A 17,735-nucleotide genomic window follows, 5' to 3' on the forward strand; every position below is an offset into this window, starting at 1 on the left:
CCACCATAAAGGCACTCTTATTTACTTTATTACCATGGTTTACCAGAGTACAATAATAAACAATATAATTGGGAAATGATCATAATTAAATCTTCTTAAATGTAAAAACTTCAAGACAGGCAATCATCTATTCATATTCATTACAGAATTACAGGAAAACATACTTGGTTCCATTAATATGATAGTATAAAAAAGTTTTGGACCTTAAAGGCACAATAACAAGAAAATAAAAGAAACTGAAAGGCTTGGCTATTTAGAGTAAATTCTTAGGAAGAAAATGCAGAAAATTATGTTTATATAGGTCTTCATACTGAAAGTAATACTTAAGAAAAACTGGTATGTATTTTGTTATACTGACACTGCCTTTGAAACACCATGCCTAAGCATATGAACTATGTAATCCACGACTCTGTGTAAACATCAGCAGGCAGACTGAAAACTACATTATTTGTTCAAAGACATATCTCACCCACAGTACTACTGCAAGTAGTCTTATAATAATGTTTGTTAAGTATTATGTTTCTCCTTCTCAAAACTAATCTCATTTTGTGCCAAGGTATTTTGGAATTTGGGACAGCAAAATTATAATATAAAATGCACAATTAACAGAAACTACCTAAAATTTTATTTTTTGTGATTAAGTGCTAAACAGAAGAAGGTCTGATACTGAACACTCTTTTATTGATTTAGGTGTTATTCACAGAAAGGATGACAAGAATTCAAAGTTTAAGAGATTTGCATTATATTATGTTTAGAGTTTTCTTTATCCATACATATTTTGATTTATAATTGCAAAGAAAAAAATAGTTCTAAAAATCTGTAGCCTCTGCAGGTTTCTTTTGCTTTGAAATGATAATTACCATTCTAGTAGAAGCTCGACTGGGTGGGCTTGAACTATAGTAGACAAAAGTTCGGAAAACATGTGTCTACACCAAAATTTGTACACAGATATTTATAGTAGTATTTTTTTATAGTATCCAAAAAGTAGAGACAATCTAAATACCCATCAACTAATGCATGGATAAATAAAATGTAATATATCTTCATACTGGAATATTACTTGGTAATAAAAAGGAATCGAAGTATTCATACATGCTACATCATAGATAAACCTGGAAAAAATTATGCTTGGTGAAAGAAGCTTGTACCCAAATTCCATACAATCAGCCCTCTGAATCCATGCATTCTAGCTTTAACCAACTGTGAGTTGATAATGTTAAAAAAAAGTAACAATGCAACAATAAAAATTTAAATAAAAACCCAATATGGTATAACTACTATTTACATAGTGTTTACATTGTATTATTATATGTAATCTAGAACTGATGCAACATATATGGGAGGATGTGCATAGGTTAAATGCTATTTTATCAAAGGGACTTGAACATCTGAGCATTTTATTATCCAAAGAGGGTCTTGGAAGCAATCGCCCACAGATACCGAGGGATGACTGTACGTATGCTTCCACTCATATGAAGTGTCTGGAACAGGCAAATCCATGGAAAAAGAAAGTAGATTAGTGGTTGCCTGGGGCTGGGAAAAAGGCTGTTGAGGAAAAACAGAGTGACTGCCGATGCTATGTGGTTTCTTTGTGGTGTGTGCAAATGTTCTAAAATCAGTTGTAATGACTGTACAGTTTATAATTTGGTGAATGTACTAAAACCCATTGAAATGCACACTTTAAATGAGTGAACTCTATGTATGTGAATTATGGCTCAATAAGGCAATTGTTTTTTAAAAAGAGAGATGGAAGGAGAATTTCTGAATTAAGTTCTAAGCCAATCTATTTGAAGCATTCTTTTTCTTGAAGGCCAGAGATGCCTACTACCTAGGAGACTCCAATAACAGAATGTCCCAGCTCCATTTTATCAGATATGTTATCTAGCATAAATTAGATATGTTACATAGTATAAATTTTAAATCTTGTCTTGCTGTTGAGTTTGCCTGTGTAAGAATTGTTTTCTGACTCTGTGTTAGTCTATTTTGGCTGTTATAACAAAATACCTTATACCAGGCAATTTATAAATAACAGAAATACTTGGCTCACAGTTCTGACGGTTGGGAAGTCCATGATCAAGGCACCAACAGATTCAGCATCTGGAAACACCCAGTTCTCACAGATGGAAACTGCTATGTGTTCTCACATGGTAAACGGGATGAACGGTCTCCCTCACGCCTCTCTTATGAGGGTGCTAATCCCTCATGAGGGCTCTACCCTCTGGACCTAACGACCTCCCAGTGGCCTCATCTTTTACTACTATCACATTGGGGATTAAGTATTAATGTACGAATTTTGATGGGGCACAACCATTCTCACCATAGCATATTCTAATCTGTCACAATTTTGAACTCAACATTTTTCATATGTATTAACCTAAACTACTGTGGGAAGGATTTATATGTTTGTCTTTGTGCATATTACTTTTCATATTCAATTTCCACATGTGTTTTGTATAATCTGCTCACCATCTCTCCTCTTCTGAGGAAGGGATATCCAACTTTACATGTGATATTATGATTGGATTCACAACTGTCTTTTTGGATAGCCTAGGAAGAGAAAGTAAATAGAATCAGATTGGACAAGCAGGTGAAATACTGAAACGTGTTCTTTCAGAATTTTCCCAGCTGTGACTTGGTGACTGCCTTGCCAATATTTTTGTCTTGATTTAGCTGGCAGAGGCACAGAATTCTGGGACCACCTGTTCCCCAGCTCATGGAAATCTAAAAAAATCACTTGAGGATGCCTGAAAGACAAAGCATATCTCACGATCCTGCTTGAATCTTCAGTTGTAAAATGGAAGTTGTAAAATGGAAGCAGCTCCCTCACAGGGTGATTGCCGTGGCTGGATAAAATAATCCGCACATCCTGGACCGGCACAGAGCAGCTTTCAGTGAATGTTAGTCACTGGAGTTTAGTGCAGTGGATAAGAGCACAGGTTCTGACCTGTGACCACCAGAATTTAAACCCTGACAGTACCACTATTAACTTTATCCTTGTTAAGATTCCTCACCTCTCTGGGATTGATTTTCTATCAAGTGGGTTAGTCGTATACTCTATTCTGTCCAACTTAAAGTGCCATTGAACGTGAGATAAGCCATTATTTTTACATAACTATAAGAAGGAAAAATTATGCTGCCAGGTAATTAACATGTTGTCAATTGTAAAATGCAACTACGAGATTGTTAAAACAATAAAACAGTTTTATCTTCACATCTCTGCAGTACAGTCATACCTACTTATGAAAGAATTAATGAAAATTAAATAAGTTAAATCATTAGAACAGTGCCTGGTATTTAACATAACTCAAGAAAAGGCTGCCATCATTATTACTGTTGTCATTGTTAATATACACAGAGGAGATACACTGTTAGATTTTTAGCTGTGCCTCTCTGCCAAGGCCATCAAGTCAGCTGAGGAAAAGATAGGCAATACTTTTTAAGTATCCTTTCCAGAGAAATATTTAGTGATAATATTTTCCCCAACATTACTTTGCACATTTGTATTCATAATTAATATTCTTAATTGAATTAAAAATATTATAATATATGACATTATTTTCAGGTTTGTCTGAGTCATCATGCCTCTAAATGATACCCTAACAGATAAAGAGAAATGGCCACGAAGTCTGAGTTTACAGAAACTAGACAATAGTGTTTTAATACTATGTATAATATTAAGTGCATTGCTTTTGATATAAATTGTATTTAGTATTAATTAATATAAATATACACAAAATTTTAACTCAGTGGGATTCATTTGGAGATCAGAATTAAAAGCAAAGTTCAAACTTGGAAATGCTGATTACCTCTGATATAGCATCTTATGCAGATTAATATATTTTATTGCCAACATAAAAGAAACTTATGAATCAATAAGACAGTTATTTAATATAAATCTCTCTGTACCTCTGTTAAACTGTTTTGGCTATGATTGTTATTGTTTTCCTTGACTCCTTCTCAATTTCAGTGTTTTAAGTATTTTGTGAAACATACAATTTTTATACATGAGCTATTCTTTCCTCATACAGAATTGAAGAAAAGACATACATATTTGAATAAATAAAACGAAACTTTTAAAAGCTTAATACTTTCACCATTGGTGAGTACTAGTGTTGTAGAAAATTCCTTCTGTTCTTTCAAAATCAATCTAATAAAAGCAATTATCTCAGTAGTATGAAAAATAGACTCAGTAAATGACTGTTAAGGGAATAAATAAATGAAAAACTAAAAGTTTACCTCAATTCCTGAAAACACCAGATTTGGAGAATAATGCACTATTGTCCTGGTGTTATAGGCACTGTCCTTTGTATTTTTCACTGTGATGCTAATGTTGAACTTATCATTCTGGGACCGGACAATCAGCAGGTCCTTTTCTGTGGTGGTGACATTAAGGCTGAGGTCCGAGATACATTTTCCCTTGTTTCCACAATCTTTGGCAAAGGGAATCTGAAATGGTGACAGGAAAGCATTTTTCAAAATTTAGCTTCGCACTATTGAAAATCACCCATCAATTCGTGTAACAGAAATGGCATACAGCCAAAGTAAGTTAAGCAACTCATAAACAGAATCAATTTTGCTGCAAAAACCTTGAGAGATTTTATATTTATCCCTGTAGTTTACAGGGGAGAAGAATAAACATTTACTTGCAAATGTAAATTGTACTAGTCCTTTTAAGAATGCACAATTTTCATGGATGTTTTGCACTGGCTTTTGTCTGCCAGGGAAGAACCATTTCCATATACGAAGTTAAGTACTGTAAGAACCTAAATCTACTCAACTAGAATTATGAGATTTTTCTCTTAAAATTAATCAAACACTTAGGAATGTTATAAAGCTCAGCTGAGACGGTGGAAAATGGTCAAGCCACAAATCTAGGAGCTTCGCTGGATTCTTCTTTACTGACCGCCTCTCTGCCACCACCATATGTAATTCGCCAAGCACTGCCCATTCTACTCCTTTTCTAAGTATCTCTCCAATCCTTCTTGCTTCTCCATTCCCACCACCACCTCTTACCCAAGCATTCTCATTTCCTCCCTGAACTAAAGTAATAGCTTCTCATTGGTCCCCCACATTCACCTGTGTTTCTCTCCAACCACTCTTCACTCAGCAGCATCCTGTCCCATGACTGAACCAAATAGAAATCTTCAAAAGCACTGCACTGCTCTTGCAAAGGTTTAGAATTTGTGCAGTGGCACCAAGGCCCGAATGACCTGGCCCCCCCACCTTTACTTCCGGCCTCACCTCACATCACCTCCTTTCTTGCTCTTCAACATCAGCCACACTAGCGAATGTCATTCAGTTTCCTTTATGCTCAGGGCCTTCACATTGACCGTCTCCTCTGCTCCCCAAACTCCTCTAAATAGGGTGGAAATTGCCCTATCCTTCAGGGCTCCACTGAAATGGCACAACTTCAGGAGGGCTCTCCTGACTTCCCAGCCTAGTTGGGAATTCCTATAGAGCTCTGAAATTCTCTGTGGCATACGCTCTAATTACTATTTAATACCTGTTTCCTGTGTTAGACTGAAAGCTGCAACGCCTGGTATGTATAAAACAATCTGTTGGTAGGAAGGAAGGGAGAGTGGGAGATAGATGTGTGGGGAGAATGAATTTCCCGTCCCCAGTGTCTCCTCCAGTGCAGCCACACTAGCGACACCCTCCCTCTTCTCTCTCCTCACTCACTCTCGGGGGTGGCACATGGATTCTAACTTTGGGAACAGGAACTAAGTGAATGCAACTCGGTCCCTTTCTCTCTTTTCTATTCTTGGAGCAGCTGTGTGCCCATAGGAAGCACACAGTCGGCTCTACTTCTCCATTTTACAAGTTTTACAAGGTGGGCTCCGTGAAGAAGGACAGAGATGGGCCAGCACTGGAGATGACCGAGTTGGTGATGGGAGTCTAAGTCCACGCTTCAGTGTGAGGACATCCTTTATACCTAAATCATACCCTGCCATCCAGTGCTTATTAGAAAAAAGGGGATATTTCTTTCCATTGGTCCTGGATTCAAGTGAGGTAAAAATGAGTGTCATTTATTAGTTTTCTTAAACTCCAATCATAGGAAATTAGGAGGATTGGGAGAAGTCTAGAAGAGTCTAATTTTTTTAAAAAACATTTTAAATTGACTTAGGGTTACATGGGTGCATGGATTTCAAGCTTTTTCCTAATGTTACTAGGGCAGACCTGAAGATATGGCCGAGAAAGTTCATTATTTTCTTAAACAGTAGATAACTGAAAAAGTTCATTATTTTGTTAAAGAGTAGACAGCTGAGAAAGTTTTTTTTTTTTTCTAGCCTCTTTATCTGTAGGTAAGCTTGCTGAAAAACAAGTCCAGATGGCCTGGGAGCTTAAGGACCCTTTGCCGAAGGTCAGAGGAAGATCAAGCCATTTAGAAAACGGAGCGAATCAGAACCAGCAACGCCTTGTTACCTTTACATCATTAACATGTCATTATTATGCTAAAGTCCCTGCCATAGAAGAAAATGGCCACCATTTCTTGAACATGTATATTGTATAAAGAAGCATGTTTATGATCTGCACCTGTACATCTGCAGGTCCTCTTTGCATATGCTTACACATACCTCCCTGCCCCACATCTAACTCCTTAAAATTCCCCAGATTCTCACAGCTTGAGGAAAAGGAGGTCTTTAGAGCAAGAGCTCACTCCTTCTTCATTCCTGGCCAGAAATAAAACTTGCCCGCCTTTTTTTTCCTTTCTTCCAGTTGGTTGTTCTTTCTTAGTGACCAATGCAGAGTAGGGAAAGAACTTGGTTTAGTGGTGACACTAAAATATTCACAAGTTGGTATTTTGCATTTTAAAGAAATCTGACTTACATATTCATGTACTGAGTTTGGTAGAGAATCATCAAGAACAGGCCCATTTTCTGGATCAGTGAGATTAAAATCCAACGTTATTCTTACAGAGTCCTGAAAGTCATGCTTGTCCTAGAGGGTGAAACATAAAATATATCATTGGTATCATATTTACTACGTGTTTTGACCTTGTTATGTCTCCTTCTTCTGTCCCTAAGGGTCAAGCTTACTGGAACATTCTTCTGCGTCTAATCAGACATATGACCTCATCAGGCTTTTGACATTCTAACAAGGGGCATAGGGGAATGTGGAGGCTTTAGAGTATGACCTGTTGACTCACGTTCAGCTCCTCAGGGGACTCTGCTGGAGTGATGGCAGCATCGTACCTTGCTGTGTCAACGTATGCCCCCCTGAGCCACTTGCATCACAGTACAGTTTCTCTTGAGACCTCAAGCTAAATATCACTATGTAATACTTATGGGAACATTTCCCAACTTCAGAAAGGCAAACTTTCTATAAAATGAGTTATATTTCATTAATATAATATATATGCCTAGAGCCATAAGAGTTTTTTTTTTTTTTTTGAGACAGAGTTTCGCTCTGTCATCTAGGCTGGAAAACAGTGACGTGATCTCGGCTCACTGCAACCTCCACTTCCTGGGTTCAAGTGATTCTCCTGTCTCAGCCTCCTAAGTAGCTGAGATTACAGGCATGTGCCACCATGCCTGGCTAATTTTTGTGTTTATAGTAGAGATGGCGTTTTGCCATTTTGGCCAGGCTGGTCCCTGATCTAAGGTGGTCTGCCCATCTTAGCCTCCCAAAGTGCTGAGATTACAGGAGTGAGCCACCGTGCCTGGCCAAGAATTTTATAATGTAAAATTATTTGGAAAGGATGTGAATGTGATTAATATTGTTAACATGCCACCAATATCAATGATCATTTATAATATTCAAAATTAGGAGCGCTATATACATTATTGCAAATTATTTCAACGGTCCTCTAAGATGAGTAACTATTATGATCCTTACTTTACAGATGAAAGACAGACTAAGAGACCAAACAACTTTACCAAACAAAGTCACTCAGAATGTGGAATATCTGGGATACAAATTCCACACTGGCTGACTCCAGAACAAATTTCAAAATCAAAAACCATTTCGGAAAATTTGAAAATATTTCCATCCTTTTAACACAAGTACCTAGATATAGCTTAGATGGTGAATTTGTGGACAAACATAGACAGATGATTTTTTGCAGGTTGGCCACAATGCTCTATCTGGTTTCATACCCATTCAAATTTTATCCACATTCTAATTCCTAAGTGTTCAGTTCTGATGAACTAAACAGGAGGGACAACTCCAGTGTTATTTTATCAGATTATAGATTGATCTTGCTGTTGATAGAATATGCTTATTTTGGTAAGTGTCTTGAAGCATATCAACATGAATATCACTGAGAAAGAACAAATGTGGCACAGAAAGATGAACATTTTCTGTCACTTCCTGCCCAAACTACAATTTTCAAAATATAGACTATGAATATATAAATAATACAAAATAAGTCAGCAGTGGCCTGTTTCCTTTAAAACTCCAAATTTACCATCCAGTCTCTAAGTTTTCATGTTAGCTACTAAAATCAGTGTTTTCTCATTACCTTCATGCTGCTCTTTATTTTTATGACGCTCATGTACATTTTAAGATGTTTAGGAAACTCCTGCCCTCTGCTGGGAACACTATCCACATACACAGTGCCCCAACAAAACACATTTTAAATTATTCACACTGGCTTACCAGCCATCTCTAAAGATTAATAGTTTGCTTTCCAAGCCTCCCTTATCCACTAAAATAAAAAAAAAAAAATGAAGTAGCACAAAGCCAACAGATGATAGAAAATATCAGATTATTTTCTCCTTCGCTCTAAAGTCAAACAGCAAGATATATAGTTACATGAACCCCAGAAAGCATACAGCCCAGCAGTATGCCCTCAGAGCAGTTAAACACTTATCAACCACAATTGCCAGACAAGTTCTACATAAGTTAAATATTTTCAAGTTGAAGGAATAAAAGAAAAGAAAGAAAGAAATACATGAATAAGGTTTCTCGTCAACTTGTACACTGTGTCTTTTACTGTCATTCCATAATATATAGATTTCTGATTACACAGACAGGGAAGATGAGAGATAATTTTACAAATATTTGGAAATGAGAAAATTAGACCAGTAATTTTATAAAAAAAAAATGACCAAACAAGATAAAGTTTCCTTTATGACATCATAAATACATTTTGAAATAAAACAAGAATTTGACTGACTTGAAATAAGACATCTCTACTATATTCTTGATTTGGAATAAGGCAGCTATGATATATGATTTACTTGCCAACATGTAGAAGGAGTGCTTAGTGCATTCTGATTTTCGAACTGTGATGTTCCTTTGAACCTTTCTCTCTTGAGTTCCAGAGAAAAAACTTCGTGATATTTGTCTTAGTGAATCTAGGATGACACGGTACTGCAAATCTATACAAATTTTAAAAAATAATTGATGAAAATGTTTATTTGAAGTGATTCTCAAGTTGTACAGATTATTAAATTGGCATTATAGAAAAATCTCTTCAGCAATCAATCAAAAATATTCTATTGTTCAGCATATCCACACTATTATAACAATATTAGCAGTCATGAAGATAACCTTGAAGAACTCTATAGAACGGCTCTCTGAGTTCACTGTGCTTTCAGTGTTTAATTATATTCATTGTCTATAATTCTTATACACACATGCACACCTGCCTATCACCTAATTTCCAGACTACCACTGTATCTGTTAGATTTTCACTTAAAATATTCTTTTAAGTTTAGAAATGTTGGAACCCTGCTTAGAATATTGATTATGTTACATTTCAATAGAGACAAAAATATACATTATCTGTTTATAAATAAATACATTAATCTATTTATATATAAAAGGACATTATTTCAGCTTATGTTCAAACCACCATTAAGTTCCATAAAATGAGCATTCCACAATAAGAAAAAAAGTGAAGTCTTACACTTCATATGAAGGCTACAATATTCCTTCTTTGATCACTTAGTCACTTTACAAAAAATTAAATAAGACGGAAATGAATTTACGTATAAAAACCAAAATCATTACTTTATATTCCTACACCTCATTGATCTTCTAGTCAGGAGGCTATTTCAGAGCATATACATACACATATGGAACTAATCAAGAAAAACAGATTTTAAGAATTAATGTTTTTCTCATTCTGCTTATATTTGGTTACAGAGTAAGTTTCTCTTTATAGCTTTGAGTTGAGCATATTTCAACATCATTAAAAACCTGCCTTAGAAAGTGGAGAGCAGAGGAAGGAAGAGGATGCACAGGCTGACCTGATGCACCTGACAACACACACAGAACAAGACTGACTCTCAGAAATTAGGGTCACCTCAGTGGAGCACAAAGGATCTCAGAAATGTGGGCGTGGGAAAGTATTCGGGTTCTCTGCAATACCAGTCTTTCCCAGGAGGGGGCAGGAGAAGGGAGAGAAGATTGTTGAAAGGAAACCCACAGGAAGAAAAGCTGGGCTCATCTGCAGCCCAGTTTCTAAACTCTGCCTCTGAATCGGTATTTTTTCTTAAGCATCTGATTGTTCATACTAAGTAGGAGAGCCAGAGAGAAACGATGGATTGTGGAGGCCACTACATGCAAACACGCAATTTCTTCTCCAGAATTGACTGGGTTCTCTAATCTATTTCTTTTGCAGCAGAATTTTTTTTTCAAGGTTCGACATGTCCACTGGGGCAAATGTGATGCATAGTTCGCCATGGTGGGGAAAATACAATATCCTACTGGATTTCATCATGCTGGAGCAAATGTATTGTCCTCTACCCAAAAGTACTTGCTATAGTTATTTTGCTTACCAGCTTCGTAAATAGTATCTTCTTTAGATTTTAATTTCACATCAAAACACACTGTAGCATTTATGCATACTGTTTCCTTTCCTTCCATACGGCAGTTTTTCTTTTGAATATTCACTTTATTTGGCTCAAAATTCATGGCCACTTTAACTACAGCCACATCTCGGGACCTACAAACATAAACAATGGTATTACTCACTCATTTTTACATTTAATGAATGTCGTCAGCTTGGGAGTGGGAAGTAAGTGCAGGGAAGAGGATTCTGCTTCATGTATAATATAGCACTCAGGACTCCCTTTCTTTAATTGATCATTGGTACAGACGAGATTGTATCTGATGTTCTAAGGACATGCAGATTATGTTCGGAAACTATTTGGGCCTTTTTGTTCAAAAGCCAAAGATCTCGTTTTGCCTGTGATGGAAAAGAGATGGAACCAAGTGCCCAGGTGAAACCTCAGAATCAACTATATTTTGAAGATTTATGAATTTGTGGCCAGTTTGGAAGAGGTCTACAGGTCCCTGAACAGCTCGTAGGCCCCTGCTATCTCTCATCTGGACTGTAATATTGTCTGTCCTTTTGAGTTCAGCTCCTCCTCTATTTTTAGGAAGAAAAAGAAAAATAATATTTGAGGTGCTGTGCTAGACCATGGATGTTATTTCATTTAATTCTTAAGATTAATTATAAGAAACGTCATTTTTGTTTTATGTTTGATAACTGCAGCATTGGAAGGTTAAATATTTTATGCCAGGTCAAAAGCTATTAAGAGGGGAAACCTGGGATTTTAAACCCAGTCGTTTTAACTCTGAAGCCCAGTGTTGTCTACTAATCCAAAATGAGATCAGAGTAAGATCTTAGACATGGAGGATATATGGATTCTGAGGACATTGTCTCAGATCCAAGCCAGAACAATTATTGCACGTTTTTACCTGGTTTCTGCCTTGTGGCCAAAACTAGCCCCTTATAACTTTGTATCTTGTGAATAATGAAGTCACTGCTTATGCTTTTGCATTAAAAAAAGATGGTTGTCTTTTTTCTTTTAAAACAATGTACTCAGAAAATATAAAAATCATAGAAATGCGTAAAGAAAACACAAATAACTTGTAATTCTATGCTCAGCAATAATCACCACTAATATTTAGTAACTCAGTGTTTTGTTTATGAAGAACACATATACATGCAGATATATATATGTACATACACACACATGCATAGATATATACACAAGCATGTCTTCATATGTATGCATACATATTTTTAAAACATTATAATACAATAAATAGCAGCTTTCCAATATTTACGTTTTTCTGAGAACATCATTTTTAATGGCAGTAGACTATGCCAGCATATGCACATACCATAATCTATGCATTCAATCCCATCTCATGGATATTTAGCTTATTTTTTAAAAATGGTTTGTGAGTATGGTGGTAAATTTAATGTTATTAAAAGATAGTATTACATACAGTAGTGTGATGACATCTTTAATCCTATTTCTAGATTATCTTTAAATTTTTAGGAAGTTAAATCCTTGGTAAAAAGTAGGAACATTGGAAGGCTTTTAAATACTTATCGATAATGACCTTCTAATGAGTTTTAACCAGTTTACCCTCTCATCAGCAATGAATGATCATGCCTAATTTCCTGCTTAGTAATACGGATTCTCCAGGCATAAAGCTGCCTTGACCATTATCCACCCCGCACATCCTCTCTGCCCCAGCCTGATCTTCCTTGGGGCTATAGCTCAGTCCAGGCCACATGACAAGGCTCTCACCATTTGCTTCCAAATGTTTTTCCTATCACCTGTCATTTGTATCCACTCTCACTTCTTGTTAGGTATTGTGAATCTGAGTCTCAGTGTCCGGGTATACGGGTTTGATCCATTCTGCTGTCAATGGAGTCTGAACTATGAGAGGGAAATGACTACTATTTTGGCCCATCAGTGGCTTGATTTGGGGCAGGAGAGGCCATGAATGAGTTTTCAAAGCTTTGCAAGAAGGCCTTGAAACAAAACTGGAGCACAAAAGTCCTGAAAACATATTTTTAGTATGAGAATTAATACAATAAATATTTGTGAGCTAAAGGGATTGTTAATTCAGGATTAACAATTCAAACAAAATCAAAATGTATCCTTTGTCCCTGACACTGCTGGCTTCTGGTTTTGAGCCTTGGTTTCTGGTGAGTCCTCCCCAAAGTCGTAGCCACTCTGATCCACTTTTCTTAGGTATCACCTTTCAGTCTTCTTTCCCCTTTACTGTAAAGTTTTTTTTTCTTTTTTAGCATAATGGTTATTGTATGTGCACAATTTAGTATACAATTTTTATTTGACCATTAGTTCTTAAGCATCATCTTAAATTATGGCAAAGTCATCTATTTTCACCTTTCTTTCACACTTTACTACTCTTCTAGATAAATTTTGGGGAAAAAAGATCATTGAGGTATGGTTTCCACCTGAATTACGGTAAACCAATGCATTAATTTAGGAAAATGAACATGCAGACTTCCCAGTAGGTCACATGGAATAAATAGAGATTTTATTTATGAAACCCTTCCTTTATATTTCTTAATGGAATTTATTATATTTTTCAAAATTATCATGTGAGTTTCTCATTAAGTTGCCTCTTGATTTCTTAATTTTTTTTTTCAGGTAGAACAGTTTTTGAAAAAGGATATTTTAGCTGGTTAAAACTATGGTTATTAATGCTATTGCTTACTAAATTATTACTTTATTCATAATCAATAAATAAGGCATTATTAATGTATGTATCTGACCATTGGCTTGAATTTTTACAATTAACTGAAAAGAGTGGGGTAGTTTTGGGATGTGGGCATTTTAAAAGCTAAGCAAAGATATTACTTAAGATGCCTCTAGGCATTACTAACAATATAAACACAGTCAGACAGTGCTGCACAATTATCTGCTTCTTTTTTTTTGAGATGGAGTTGCACTCTTGTTGCCCAGGTTGGAGTGCAATGGTGTGATCTCGGCTCACCTCAACCTCCGCCTCCTGGGTTCAAGTGATTCTCCTGCCTCAGCCTTCCAAGTAGCTGGGATTTCAGGCATGCACCAACACGCCCGGCTAATTTTGTATTTTTAGTAGAGATGGGGTTTCTCCATGTGGGTCAGGCTGGTCTTGAACTCCCAACCTCAGGAGATCCGCCCGCCTCGGCCTCCCAAAGTGCTGGGATTACAGGCGTGAGCCACCGCGCCCGGCTACAATGATCTATTTCTATGTATTAGGTAAATGAATAAAAAATCTGTTATCTCTGAAACCTTATAAGGAACACAATATTAATGATATTTTCTTGTTTATAGTACATCCTCTATAAGATCTTCTTTTCTCCTGTACCTCTCCTAAAATGAATGCCTATTTTGGTGTAAACCACGTAATAGACACACCAAATTAAGAGTTCATTCTACTTGTTCCTTTTTTTTTTTTTTTTTTTTTGAGACGGAGTTTCGCTCTTGTTACCCAGGCTGGAGTGCAATGGCGCGATCTCGGCTCACCGCAACCTCCGCCTCCTGGGTTCAGGTAGTTCTCCTGCCTAAACCTCCTGAGTAGCTGGGATTACAGGCACGCGCCACCGTGCCCAGCTAATTTTTTGTAATTTTTAGTAGAGACGGGGTTTCACCATGTTGACCAGGATGATCTCGATCTGTTGACCTCCTGATCCACCCGCCTCGGCCTCCCAAAGTGCTGGGATTACAGGCTTGAGCCACCGCGCCCGACCCCACTTGTTCCTTTTATATAGCTTCTTTGTTCTTAAGATGTATTGACCCTTCCAGCTCACTCAACTGAGTAACTTCTATCTGCATAGTGAACACAAAAGGAAATAGATACTTGGTATGACATGAGCTCCAATAGCACTGGGAGCTCTGCAAGTTACGGGTGACCCAGTCTCAGAGTAACGGGATGTTATTAAAATACATACCAGAAGAGGGCAGCACCGCCAAGGCCCCCAATAGTCACATCTGTCAGACCATCACCATTTAAATCCATTTCTCCGTGGATAGACTGACCAAAAAATTTCAGTGTCTTACCATCCCCACCTGATGGAATACGCTGTGAGAATAATAATAATAAAAAAGTTTCATGTGATAAGAGTCTGTTCAAAACAGCTTCAAATAGATCTGAGAATTTAACAACAACAACAAAAAATTAAAAATCTTTTGGGAATCCACCCAAGAGGTCCTTCGTGTGGAGATTAGAGGAAATACTCAGATGTTCCCAGAGGATATTGCTCTTTATATAGTGCAGACAAAATCATTTCAAGGTCACTGACACCAGAGAGAGAGGGGGAAATTATGTAATGTAATTTTGTCTAATCCTCAAAGGAAACAGTGTGAGTAATTGGTTCTGTACTTTCTACTTCCTATCCAATCCTGTCACACAGACATATTTAAAGGTACTGAAAATCTTGAAAACATATCATATCAGCAAAGCGGGGAGGGGAGTAGAAAATTTTCCTGGGGGTCAATTTGGAGTTGACTGAACTTTGTGGCTGGGTATAAAATAACACATCCCATCAAATACATTTTCCAATATGTAATCTCTACTGTCTTTCAAAAATTGTCCTAAAAGTTGAGAGCACAGAGACTCAATTCCACTCACATGTATTCACAACATTAGGATGGCACAAATGAATATGGAGCTCTTAAAGATGATCTGTGCACATTACTAGACATAGTATGTTTGATATCTGTACTTCCTGACTTAGTGTTGGTTCAAGCTGAAGCGAATGCTTTTAATGGAAGGAGACAGTACTTAGGAACCCTCCCTAAATTTCAAGTCTTCCCAGCCTCTTGTTTTCCACATAAATAACATAAAATAGGAAGTCCGCTAAAGCAAACCAAATGGAAACATTTTTCATGCTTAAACAGGTGAGGCTTATTGGAAAGTATTTCCTCATTTTTTTAAGCAAATAATTCAGGAGGTATCTGCCTTATTGGTTCTATGGGCTTGACTGTTTGATTCTGGATTATCCCATACGTAAGCAGCATCTCTGGCTCTCATGGAAATGAGTAAGCACATCTTCACTTATTCCCTGGAAAAACATTGGCCAGTAATTAAACAAATCCAACTCTAATGTTTTTTGTTTTTGTTTAAAGTTGCATCTTGATTTACCATCATTTATAAAATAAGTTGTTTATGACCATCTATTCCATCTAACAATGATTTATCTTACCTTTTCTACCTCAAATGCTACCCCATTAAATCTGCAGGATTGACACTGAAGGAATAAAGTGGTAGAATATAAGAAAGTACCCTCTTCCCGCATTTCCTAATTCCATCATGCCCCAGTCATTAATATTGCCTGTCTCTCGTTAAGTAAATAATGCCGTAAAGATTTGCAACAGAAACAAATCACTTATCAAATGGATACAAGTGCTGTTACTAAAATAAGCCCTTTATTTTGTTCAGATTGTCATTATGGTTTTATGAAAAAATCATGCAGCTTTGCATTACATGAATAGATTTTGAGAACTCTGTTGACTACAGAGCCGAAGAGAATACTCAAATAGGAAAAGAAATATTCTGATTTCTTTTCATATTATATAAAGTAGAAGATAGTGAATTTTGTTTCATTTGTAAGTGGTTGTTCAATGTCTAACCGACTATGATTACTCAAAAACAGGCAATTACTTTCTAACTCCTTTACATTCTCCTGTTTTTATAGTGCATTAAGCACTTTGGTAACTTGTTATTTTTCTAATGCAGGAAAAATAACTCATGGATGAGAGCTGTTATCTGATAGCAAATTAAAAGCAGTAATAACAGAAGTCTCCTGCAGTTTAAACTTAATATTCAGATTTATTTTTTTCTAAGGATTACTTGTGAGAAAATTATAAACCTTTAGAAATCCTAATTAATTTGAGGAAAATATATCAACTTAATGCATAAATATAAATTCAATGCAATTTTATTATAACAGCATGGACATTAAATATAAAACCAAAAATCTAATTTCCTTTATTGGCTGAGTCATACAATTAATTATTTTTGTCTTATTTAGAAAGCAGTGCCCTCTATTTACAAGGGGACACACTGCAGATGTGAAACAGCATTGTCACAAAGTATTCTTTTGCTTTTTACTGTTTCAAAAAGTCAAATCCACATGGAGAAACCCCATCTCTACTATGAAAAAATACAAAATCAGCTGGTCGTGGTGGTGTATGCCTATAATATCAGCTACTCAGGAGGCTGAGGCAGGAGAATTGCTTGAACCCAGAAGGCAGAGGTTGCAGTGAGTGGAGATCATGCCAGTGCACTCCAGGCTGGGCAACAAGAGCGAAACTGTCTCAAAAAAAAGGGCAAATCTTGGAGACATGGAAAATAACAACAGGAAGGAAACTAGATAAATTCATAAAATACAAAGTAATTCCTCTATAAAGAACACTTAGAAGAGAATTAAATCTAGTTTCCCATTAAGGTCAGAAGGAAGAAATTAAGTAACTCATGAAGTTAGACAGGTAGGTAATGCCTGGCATTGATATCACTGAAGGGTGGGTGCCTGTAGGTCTCAATTCTTACTTGTGCATACTCTTTTCTTATAGTCTTGCCACTTCCATGATAAATGTACACAGCTCCCCCGTGATCATCTTCCAGTGGTGCTCCTATCACGATGTCATTAAATCCATCAAGATTGAGGTCTTTTACGGCAGCAATAGCAGTTCCAAAACGAGCCCCACATGGCTCATTTTTGTTTTGTTTTTTGCATGAATTGCGCTGCTGAGATGAACAGCATGTCTGCTTAATAGGTTCCAGGCTCATTTGATATTCAAACCTTGTCTGAAAGAAAGATAAACAGGATACTTATGGATTTCCGTCATTACTACAGCAGAGTAGAATTTTTAAAGTATACTAAATCAGTGCTATTAACAACCATTTGTACATTAGTGGTAAAGCTGGTAAAATTTCTTAAAAAGTGTGCTTATCTGAGAGCAAAGTTAGGGATTCCAAAAAGCAGACTGTAGAAATGTGGGACACATACTTTAACGGAGTCTCTTTGT

The 17,735-nt window shown here is 36.5% G+C and overlaps 1 protein-coding gene across 3 annotated transcripts in view; it reads right to left on the reverse strand.

Annotated features, from left to right (window-relative positions):
* ITGA1 (integrin subunit alpha 1) overlaps positions 1-17,735 on the reverse strand; it is a 168,095-nt gene that overhangs the window by 30,754 nt on the left and 119,606 nt on the right. For all 3 annotated transcript variants that reach the window (XR_004739932.3, XR_013532315.1, XM_035291595.3), the window contains exons 14-20: positions 17,257-17,514; positions 14,657-14,787; positions 10,728-10,894; positions 9,187-9,323; positions 6,829-6,939; positions 4,237-4,446; positions 2,467-2,547 (exon numbers count right to left, since the gene is read on the reverse strand). Coding sequence is in view for 1 of the 3 variants with exons in the window: in XM_035291595.3 (XP_035147486.2) it covers positions 2,467-2,547; positions 4,237-4,446; positions 6,829-6,939; positions 9,187-9,323; positions 10,728-10,894; positions 14,657-14,787; positions 17,257-17,514 (1,095 nt within the window). In the remaining 2 variants the exon portion in view is untranslated. The remainder of the gene's footprint in view (positions 1-2,466; positions 2,548-4,236; positions 4,447-6,828; positions 6,940-9,186; positions 9,324-10,727; positions 10,895-14,656; positions 14,788-17,256; positions 17,515-17,735) is intronic.

The sequence above is a fragment of the Callithrix jacchus genome, chromosome 2 (assembly GCF_049354715.1).
Source record: "Callithrix jacchus isolate 240 chromosome 2, calJac240_pri, whole genome shotgun sequence".
Classification (NCBI taxonomy): domain Eukaryota; kingdom Metazoa; phylum Chordata; class Mammalia; order Primates; family Cebidae; genus Callithrix; species Callithrix jacchus.